Consider the following 11,235-nt stretch of genomic DNA (forward strand, 5'->3'; position numbering starts at 1 on the left):
GACGAGGCTCTTGAGCCCCAGCTTGATGCGGCTGTTGTTCTTCTCCACATCGTAGCCGCCGGCGGCCAGCGCCTTCTTGAGCGCGGCGAGGGAGAGCCCCTTGCGCTCCTTGGAGGCGGACACGGCCTTAGTGATGAGCTCGGTGACGCTGGGCCCCGCGGGCTTGCGGGCTTTGGAAGCGCCCGCCGCCTTTTTCGGCTTCTTGGCAGCTGCCTTGGCGGCGGGGGCCGGGGCGGCGGGCGCCGCTTCAGCGGCCGGGGCGGGCGCGGTCTCCGACATGGCGATGCTGCGCGAACGCGGCTGCCCCAGCTCCGGCTGTGCCCCCTTTTATAGCAGCGCGGCGGGCGCTGATTGGTGCACTCGCGAGCCCGCCCCGCCCCCCGCCCGCTCCTGCCGCTCGGCTTGTGTTTCTTCCTTCCAAAAAAAGTGTATTTTTCGTTAAAAAACCCCGAGTGCGGCACCCCGTTTGTTATCGTTCTTCCTGAGGAGAGAAAATAGTTTTGTCTTGCGATGTTTCTTTCAGCCGAGAGTTGAAATGAGTGTCAGGCAAGGCAATAATCCGCGAGTTTCAGGATTGCACGCAGAGCTGGACGATGAGATTTTTATTTCTCCTTTTGAATTAAAACTTTGCTTCTGACAGCACTGTCACAGTGACAGCGGATACGTGTTCCTGAGACGGTTTTTCATCAAAGTGGCTCAAAATGGGGGTAATCTCGAGATCTCGTCTTAGCGTAAATGAGCTTTAAAAAGAAGCAAGTAACACAGGGTAGTCACTCGGCTCTGTATCTGGGTTATGAGTTGTTTTCCATAACACAGCTTCATCTCTTAAAAATAATGAAACCTTTGGTCATAATTCCCTACTTAGCTCTAGTAGGAGCTGAGCAAAACTAAAGGAAAGATGTTTTTCATGAGAAATGGTGATGTGAAAAACAGTTCTCTGGTTCATCAATCATCAGGTGCATTCAAAATCCCATGACATATAGAAGTTCTCTCTCTGTTTCCCTCGTTTTTGGAATCCTTGTACTAATATTTTAATTAACTATACCCTCATTTTTTTCCCTACAAAATGCTTCTTTTGGTGAAGAACGGTAGACAAACATATTCATTTCTATGCTCTTATTTTAAGATGATTTATTTGTGTGCCTACCTTTACACTATAGTTCAGGAATTTTGTCATTCAGAAAAAGTAATTTCACAAAAAGAAAACCAAAATAATGAAAAACAGAGGTAAAACTGCAGGGTTTCCTTTAGTAAAATAATATAAATCAAGAGGCTTAATCAAACAATTTTATCCTCAAAACTGCTGAGAGAAACAAGGGCATGACTTTTTCCAATGCATGAGTTTTATGATGTGGGACAAATTGAATACATATTAAGATGATTTTTGTCTTGGGATGACTTGGATAGAGAAGTGTCATGTTTGAACATCTGTAGTATACTGTGGGAAAGAATAGGAGACCCTTGTTCTTGTCTCATGATTATTAATACAGTAATTTGGCTTCTTTAACTTTATCTTTTGATAATGTAATATCACATGCTGTCTTGTGAAGTTTTGATGATTTGGGGTTCAGCTTCAAAACGTGTCAGTGGTACTGGATTATCACGACTGGGATGCACTTAAAATGTGAGAGACTTCCAAGAGATGTGGTGGCATTTCAGAGGCCTTTTTTCTGGAGAAGGCAAACAGCAGAATAACATCATATGAGAGAGTATAAAAACAGATGATCATGTGGATTTTTATTTGTTCTGATTCTGTATTTCACAGTAGTTTCACCTGCTAAACCCACTGTGAATTTTGGGCTGCGAAGTACCTTGTCACAGAACTGGATCTATTGGGAAGAACACACACCACCAGGGAGAAATTTCTGGGTGATAATTCTCTAGCATACATATTTCCTTCAAATTCTGTATCTTACTTAATTCTATTGACAGAGTCACTCCACAAGTAGCTTTACCTTTAAATTCTTTTGATCTTTTGCAAGTACATTTTCCTGGGTTTAGCCTAGCCTTTTCCCTTCTTCTAAACACTGATGTAGTAGCACAGTCCTGGAGCAGTCTATATGCTTGCCTAGAAGTTCCTTTTCCTGGTCCTCCCAAATTTTGACCACTACACGAACTTTTACAACCATAGACAGTTAGTTTTAGGCTCAGCAAAGAAGGAAATGCAAAGAGATCTTGCAAATGTTTCTGGGTGGAGAAGGGGAAGGAGAAATAAGTTTAATTCTTTACATGTAATGGAGAATTAAAAAAAAAAAATTAATTACTTCAAATATTATTGTCAAGAAAAAAGATCCTAACCTTTTTTTTTTTCTTATATGAAGTTTTGTACAATGATGTACTCAGTAAAACCAGAATGGCTTCTGTCTCCTATTTTAATTAAAAAAAAAAAATAGGCAAACAGAACTTTTATTAAATACCAATTTGCCTTGGGACAATTGGTTGAAGAATCAGGAGCACAGGCAATGATTTCCTTGATCCTTCCAGTAACAGAATATTTATTTAATACAGTGAACTGGGATATTTAGAAGTGATGTACCAAGAGGAAGATTCTTCCTCCTCCTCCTAAAAACCTAACAAGTAGGACTGGTACCTTATACAGCAGGTATGAGTCCCTGGAACTAGAGGGCCAGACAACTGATGAGGCAGGCAAAGGTTCTTCTGGGGCAGAGGGGCCTCCTAAAGCAACGCCATCTGTACCCTGCATCACAACCACATCCCCTGAGAGGAAAGGAAGGGTAGTTGTAATGGGAGATTCCCTTCTAAGGGTAACAGAGGGCCTGATGTGCAGAGTGGACCCAACTCACAGGGAAGTCTCTTGTCTCCCAGGAGCTCTGTTGACAGGAGGAAGAGAGCCAGCAAAACCTGAACTCAGGTCATGAGGAGAGCAGACTTCAGGCTGCTCAGGGAATTAGTAAGTAAAATCCTCATGGAAAATGTTCTTGCAGATGCTGGAGCCCATCAGTGCTGGTCACTCTCTAAACACTGTCTCCTAAGGGCACAGGAGCAGGTAATCCATAAACAGAAGTCAAGCAGACAAGGTAGAAGACTGGCTTGTCTGAACAGGGAAATAAGGTGAAAAAGGAAGGTATATGCCCAGTGGAAGCAAGGTCATCTGACATGGGAAGAATAGAGATGCTGCTTGCTGTTGTAGGGGGAAAATTCATGCGACCAAAGTTCAACTGGAGTTGAAGCTGGCCAGAAATGTGGGGGACAATAAGGAGTTTTTTCAAATACATTAATGGCAATAGGCAGTATAGAAATATCATTGGCCCATTAGAGGATGAGAATTGTCACCTCACAAACAGGGACAAGGCAGAGTTGTTTTATGCTTTCTTTGCCTCTGTCTTCAACATAGATGATGAACCAGGAGGATCTCAGTGCCCTGAGCTGGAGAACTATGACTGTGAGAATGATAAACTCCCAGTTGACCCTGAAACTGTGCAGGATCTGCTGATCCAGCTGGATCCCTACAAATCTATGGGATCTGATGTGGTTCATCCCAGAATCCTCAAAGAGCCAGCTGATGCCTTCGCAAAACCTCTCTCGATGATTTTTTAGCACTCTTGGGAATCTGGAGAGGTCCCAGCTGGGACCTGGGAAGCTGGTGAATGTTGTCCCAATTTTCAAAAAGGGTAGGAAGGAGGACCCCAGAAACTACAGGCTGTCAGTCTCATGTAAGTGCTTGGTACAATCATGAAAAAGATTATTCTGGAAAGTCTTAAAAATCACCTGGAGGACAATGCAGTCACTGGTCAAAGCCAGCACAGCTTCATGAGGAGAAAGTCTTGTCAAACCTGATTTCCTTCTACAACAGGGTAACCCACCTGGCTGATCAAGGAAAGCCAGCAGATACAATCCTTTTGGACTTTAGCAAAGCTTTTGGTACTGTTTCACACAGTATCCTTCTGGACAAAACACACAGCGCACAGCTGGGTAACCGTGCTATGTAATGGGTGAGCAACTGGATCACAGGTTGGGCACAAAGGATTATATTGAAGGGGATATCATCAGGCTGGTGACACGTCACTGGTGGGGTTCTGCAGAGCTCCATCCTCGGCCCAGTTCTCTTCAACATCTTCATTAATGGTTTGGACACAGGACTCCAAGGAATACTAAGTTTGCCAACAACACTAAATTGGGAGGAACTGCTGACTCCCTCAAGGGCAGAGAGGCCCTGAAGAGAGACCTCAAAAAATGAGATGAGCAATCCCCTGCCATATGAAGTTTAACAAGGGCAAGTGCTGGATTCTACCCCTGGGATGGAGCAACCCTTGCTGTGTGTATAGACTAAGGAACAAGAGACTGGAGAGCAGCGCTGCAGAAAAAGACCTAGGGGTACTGGTCGATGGCAAGTTGGATCTGAGTCACCAGTGAGTGCCCTGTCAGTCAGGAGAGCCAGCCATGTCCTGGGGGACATCAGCAAAACATCGCCAGCCGGTCAAGGGAGGGGATTGTCCCGCTCTGCCCTGCACTGATGTGGCCTCACCTTGAGTATTGTGTGCAGTTTTGGGCACCACAATATAAGAAAGACTTTTAGTTATTAAAGAGCATCCTAAGGTGGGCCATGAGGATGGTGAAGGGTCTGGAGGGAAAGACTTATGAGTAGAGGCTGAGGTCACTTGGTCTGTTCAATCTGGAGGAGGCTGAGGGAAGACCTCATTGTGGTCTTCAACATCCTTATAAGGGGAAGCAGAGGGGCAAGTACTGATCTCTTCACTCTCAGGACCAGTGATAGGACTCAAGGAAATGGCATGAAGCTGAGTCAGGGGAGGGTTAGATGTTGGGAAATCTTTTCCCCCCCAGAGGATGCTTGAACACTGGAACAGGCTCCTCAGGGAAATGGTCACATCACCAAATCTGACAGAGTTCATAAAGTGCTTGAACAGTGCTGTGAGGCATATTTCTTGGGGTTTCCTGCACAGGGCCAGGAGTTGGATTTGATGATCTTGATGAGTTCCTTCCAACTCAGCGTATTCTCTGGTTGTATGATTCTATGGAACTTTCCCAAAGTTCAGTCAGGAATTCAGGGATACATTTTTTCTCCAATTCTGGTACGGATAAATGCTTATAACAAGGTCCTCTTTATGAGCCCATGTGACTTATGGCCCATTCTATGCCCTATGGAATCATAGAATGATTTGTGTTGGAAGAATCCTTCAAAGATTATCTAGACCAACTTTGTTGTCATGGGTTGGGGCATCTTTCACTAGACCAGATTGCTCAAAGACCCATCCAACCTGGCTTTGAAATCTTCCACTGAAGGCATCAACAACTTCTTTGGGCAACCTGTTTCAGTGCATCTCATCACTTCCACAATGAAAAATTTCTTCCTTACAACTTATCTAAATCTACCTTCTTTCATTATAAAATCTTGCCTCGTGCCCTGTTACCATAGGCCCTGGTGAAAAGTCTTTGTCTTTCTTACAAGCACCCTTCATATGTTGAAAGGCCACAGTGAAGTCTCCCCAGAACCTTCTTTTTTCTAGGTCAAGCAACTACAGCTCTCTCAGCCTTTCTTTATTGGAGAGATGTTCTAGCCCCCTGACCATTTTCATAGGCCTCATCTGGACCTCCTCTAATCCTTTCATGTTTTGAGGATCCCAGAGCAGGATGGAGTGCTCCAGGTGAGGTGTCAGTGGAGTGAATGAAGAGAATCACCTCCCTCAACCTGCTAACCATGCTTCTTTTTATGCAGTCCAGGATACAACTCTTTTTCTGGGCTGCATATTGCTGCCTTGTGTCCAATTTTTTATCCACCTGTATCTCTAAGTCTTTCAGTGCAGGGCTGCTTGCAATCAGTTCATCCTGCAGTCTGTAATTAGATTTGGAATAGCCCTGACCCCGGTGCAGGGCCTTGCACTTGACCTTGTTTCACTTCATGAGGTTCAAATGGGCCCACTGCTCAAACCTGTCAAGGACCCTCTGGATGGCATCCCTTCCCTCCAGTGAATCAATTACACTACTAAGCATAGTGTCATCCACAGACTTGCTGGAGGTGCACTCCATCCTGCTATCAATATTATGGATGAAGAGAAAAAAAAATAACTACACTGCAACTATATCTGCCAATTCCCTAAGGACCCTGGGCTGAATTCCATGAGGTCTTGTGGATTTGTGTATGTTCAGGGTTCTCAGATGGTTTTGAACCTGAACTTTTCCTACAATACGAGGGACTTTGTTCCCCCAGTCTATGTCTTGAGTTCAAGGACATGGGAGATGGGAAAGAGAGACTGGCAGTGAAAACTGAGGCAAAAAACTTGTTGAATACTTCAATCTTCTCCATGTCAGTAATCACTAAATCTCCTTTCTAATTCAATAGCGGGCACATTTTCTTTAGTCTTCCTTTTCAGTGTACCTACAGAAAACATTATTCTTCACATCCCTTGCCGCATTCAGTACCAGATGTACTTTAGCTTTTCTGATTCCATCCCTGCACACCTGGACAGCATTCCTGCATTATTCCCTGGATATGTGACCCTGCTTCTACTCTCTCCGCATTTATTTCTTGCACCTCAGTTCAACCAGAAGGTCCTTATCCAGACATACTGGTTTCCTACATTCCTAGCCTGCTTTCTTATATGTGGGAATCAAGTACACCTGTTCTCTAAGACAGGTCTGTCCTGCTCCTTTATCCCTGAGGACAGTTTCCCAGGGGGTCCCATCCCCTGTTTTCTTAAAGAACTGAGAGTTTACTCTACTAAATTAATGGTCTTGTCTTTTCACTTTGCCTGGTCCACACCCCTCAAGTTTGTGATGGGTCTGGGCTTAGGTAGCAGCCCAGGTTACCATCATTCTTGACCTCTTCAATTAGTTAATTTGTGTTGTCAGGCAACAGGTGTTGTACTGTAACAGAAATAGTGCTTCTTCCCTAGTTGGACTTTCTTTCACCTGGATTAAAAAATTATCTACAATGTGTTTCAGGAGCCTTCTGAATGGCTTACAACTTGCAGTGCCACTTTTCCAACAGATGCCAGGTTGATAGATGTTGTCCAGCAGGATCAGAGCCTGTGAGTATTATACAGCCCGTAGCTGAAGTAAGAAACCTTCATCATCATCCTCCTCCCCTTCATTGGGTGGTTTGTGGTAAGCACCAACCATGAGGTTTGCTTTGTTGGTTTGGCCTCTAATTTTTTTTACCAAGAAACTCTCAACTGTTTATCACTGTTTTTCTAAGACAGTTCTTGCTATCAGTCCATTTTTTTTTTTCATAGAGGACAATCTGCGCCCACTTTCCTTCTTTCCTGACCCTTCTGAATGGTTTATAGCCGTCAATTGCAACACTCCAGTCTTGGGCTTAATTTCACTTAGTGAACTGTGACTGTTGCTCTGGAGGATATATGGAGACACCTGTCTCACAGATGCAGCTGAGGAGGCAGGACTGCAGCACATGGCGCATACTACAGACAGAGCGATCAAAATCATGCATCAAGCCTATAGCTGCAAGGCCCCATTAACAAGTTTTTCATCTTGGGCTGCCTAAGGCTGTACAATAACTTCAACATTTTCTCAAGGCCTTCCTGAAGCCTTCCTGAGCTGTCACGCTTCATATATGTTCTGCAGTGAAATTCGTTCTGGTTTATGGGTGCTCTGGGTACACAAAAAACATAACTAAAGTCACAGAATCGCTCAAGACAACTCAAATCTGCCCTTAATGTAATTGCAGACTTTGGATGATTTAAAAGATATCTTTTGTCCATGTATGATGGATTTAGCATGATGTTCTAAACTGTACACATTGTTACATGAGTAAAAAAAATTGATGTCTCAATAGGGAAGGACGTGTAACTGCACACTGTTCAGTGTCCAGCAAAGGGCTTTTTTTGATAAAAGGTTTTTGTATTCATAGAAATTTCAAATCCCCAGACAGAAAAGTAATCTCTTAAAATAAGAAATCCATGACAAGAGGTATGTAAGGCAGTAAATTTAGGTATTACAAGGAAATCCATAAATACATCTCTCTCTTTCTTTTTCCCTTTCTCTCTTTCTTTCTTTCTCTCTCTCTCTTTCTCTCTTTCTCTCTTTCTCTATTTCTTTCTCTCTTTCTCCCTTCCTTCCTTTCCTTCCTTTCCTTCCTCTTTCTTTCTTTCCTTTCTCTTGCAAAAATGCTCAGACTTTTTTAAAGTTTTATTTTGGTTCAAGGCAAGAGATAAATAGTTCTTCGATCATTCCAGACCACAAAGTTTTTAATAACTTCTGAGTTCAATTCAGGAATATTTCCAAAAATCAGATCAGTTACTCAAACAATCCATCAATCTGTCACATTATTAAAGTTTTTGTTAGTATTTAATGTTTCAATGTGCTGTAAATAGAATATATATGAAAATGCTACTTTACAGGATCAATTTGTATGTATATATTAGTGGTGTAGTAAAAAGTCACATGAATATGACATTTCCTTTGCTGCTGCACACTTTGTGCATGTTATCTGGGGTCTCCCAGTCCAGCATGTCTGGATTGCCATTACTTGCTCTATGCTTTAGAAACAACTCCTTCCCACTGAGGGTTCCTATGGGGAAAGAGGTGGCACTTTCTTTCCTAGGCCATCCACTCCACAAACAGCATGAATAAAGGTGACTGCAACATATGGCTGAGACATCTTTTGCATTTCAAGATGATGGGAACAAAATTTTTGTTTTGACATGTGTCTGGCTTCTACAATGGTGTGGGTTTGATTTGTCAAGGTGAAGTAAAAAGTTATGGAGGGTACCCCTTGTTGCAGAACTGAACTGTCCTGTACCATCTCCTATAAACTGCAAGGGGTACAGGCAGAGACTGAGTGGCTGAGTCACTTCCCAGCTGCCTGGTGCCCTGGCTCAGAAGACCTGCAGTTGGTGGTGGAAAGCAACACTACAAGGATGGGAAGAGGGCAATTAACTGCAATACTTCAGAATGTGGAAGGCATCTGAGGTACCCTATCTCTTCAGAGGCTATGACAAATGAGCATTAGAGCATTGCAGGTGAGCCTTGAGAAGAAAGTGGAGACACTGGAAAGCTAATATCTATGGCTCCTTCCCAGACATTCTGAGGTTAGGAAGACCTATGCATTTCAGAGGGAGCTTGTGGTTTTCTCCTTCAGGTGATACCCAGGAAGTCATAGTGGGCTTTTTACTCCCAAGAGCCACTTTGTTTGCTACAGTCCCTAACTGCTCTTCCCTTCTTTTCCCTCCTTAATAATAATAATAATAATAATAATAACAACAACAACAATAATAATAAAGCATTAGGGGCCTTCTAGATTGTTCTAGATTGAATCTTCTCTGCATGCAGGCCAGTATTCACAGAACAAGCAAATTTCATTCACAGAACGAGATCAAAAAAACCCAGTAGGATGTAACTATGACGTGTAATTTTTGATGATTCCTTCTCTTAATCTGACTCATGAGCACCCTTGCTGCCCCACCTTTTGGTAGGATCACTGCAGATGAAAGTGTTGGGGCAACCACCAGCATCTACTTCGCTATAGGATGCTGCCAACTATCACTTGGGCATACACACACTTCAGGCAAGTGCTCAGCTTTGATTCACTGGTCCCCTTGGAAGTTTTATCTCCTCAGGGTATGATGCATCACCATGTCACCTCTTCCACTAGCTCTCTCCTTTATCCATCTCACCCAGACAACTGAAACAAGGCAGTGAGAAGGGTCACTATTCTCTATTTAGCTGGACAAAGAAATAGCCTGTCTTCTCCGGTGCTTTAAAATACCCATCCTAAGCTTTTTCTGTCTGTCTAAGCTGACCTTAGTAATGTCCAGCACAATTCTTGGCTAGTTACTACAGCTCAAAACCACACTTATATGTCATAAATCAGGTATCTGGACATTTGATGTGGCAGGGAAGACATAGATGCTACATGTTCAGTAATGACAGAAATTGCTCGTGTTGTGAGGAAGTCATAGTCCTCTGTGAGGGTGAGTGAGGATGAGAGATTGTGGGTATGTAGCAACTGCAGGGAATAACAAACAGGAGGCAGCTTCATATGGGTAAGGTGGATAGGAAGAATGACAGAAGAGGGTGAGGAAGAAAAGACGAAACAGAACAGGCTGACAGCCACTATTATTAACACCTATGGCACTTTGAAGCCAATATTCATAGAAGCAGAAGTACTGTTGAACTGTGTCAGCAGTATGTCACAGAATCAGACTGGGAAAGATTGGAAGGGACAACATTAGGTCGTCTGGTTCAATCTCCCTACTCAAGCAGGACCATCCTAGAGCACATGGCACAAAATTGTGTCTAGACAGTTCTTGAATATCTCCAGTAAGAAGACTCCATAACCTCTCTGGGCAGTCTGTTCCAGCCTGTGGTCACCAGCACAGTAAGGAAATTCTTCCTCCTGTTCAGGAGGAACTTTCTGTGCATAAGTTTCTGCCTCTTGTCCTGCTGCTTGGCACCACTGAGAAGAGCTTGGCTCCATCTTTTCGCCACCCTCCCTTCAGATACTCACATACATTGATAGGGTCCCCTATCAGTCCTCTTTATGCAATTCAAGGGGAGACTTCCCCAATATTTTCCCAGTATCAGGTATTTCGGAAAGTGATAGCAAGTTGAGCTAGAAAAAGTGATCTGCGTAGGATCATACTGCTGTCTCAGGAACTGCTTGGAAGCAGCTGAATTTTCACTTCAATCCTCATATCTATCATCACTAATACACCAGATGAGGACAGATGTGTAAATATTGGCTATTTTAAAGAAGAGAAGACTCTTTGTTAAGTCTAATTTAGTTTCATTAAACACATTCCTAAGAGAAGAAATATGGTCGACAAAGTTTGTGGGGAGTTGCAGGAGAGGCCTGCCCTGCAAAGGTGGGTGAGCTGAGATACAAGGGGGCAGCAGGGCAGGAAGGACCATGGACAAGGACAGAGCCCTGCAGCACCTGTATATGGTGACTGGGAGAGGGGTGGTCACAGTGACTGGGGACAGTCACAGCCCTGGATCATTGGGCAAGTTTGCTGGGATGAGGTTGGGATGAAGTCAGGCTGGGAAAGTGGAGCCAGAGATGCACAGACACGACATGTAAGGTAAAGCCTGAAACTGAATGCAACCCTGAAATCAAGGGATTAAAACCAGTGTGTGGAGGGCAAGACCTTCAGACATCCCCAAACAATTCACTTTCAAGTCTGGCAAAGGGAAACGGAGAAAGGATGTCCAAACAACAAGTATGTTATCCATATGGAAACAGAGCCCTATTAGATGTAGAAGTGCAAGCAGAACTGCAATTAAATCTGCCTATAGAAA

At 43.6% G+C, this 11,235-nt stretch overlaps 1 protein-coding gene across 1 annotated transcript in view; it reads left to right on the forward strand.

Annotated features, from left to right (window-relative positions):
• The window catches only part of LOC114072702, a 19,023-nt gene that overhangs the window by 5,013 nt on the left and 2,775 nt on the right, over positions 1-11,235 (forward strand). Inside the window, exon 2 of the mRNA XM_027910566.1 lies at positions 56-354. Within this exon, the coding sequence (XP_027766367.1) occupies positions 56-354 (299 nt within the window). The remainder of the gene's footprint in view (positions 1-55; positions 355-11,235) is intronic.

The sequence above is a fragment of the Empidonax traillii genome, unplaced genomic scaffold (genome assembly GCF_003031625.1).
Source record: "Empidonax traillii isolate 1590-97213 ecotype Southwest subspecies unplaced genomic scaffold, ASM303162v1 scaffold3741:size47481, whole genome shotgun sequence".
NCBI classification, from domain to species: Eukaryota; Metazoa; Chordata; class Aves; order Passeriformes; family Tyrannidae; genus Empidonax; species Empidonax traillii.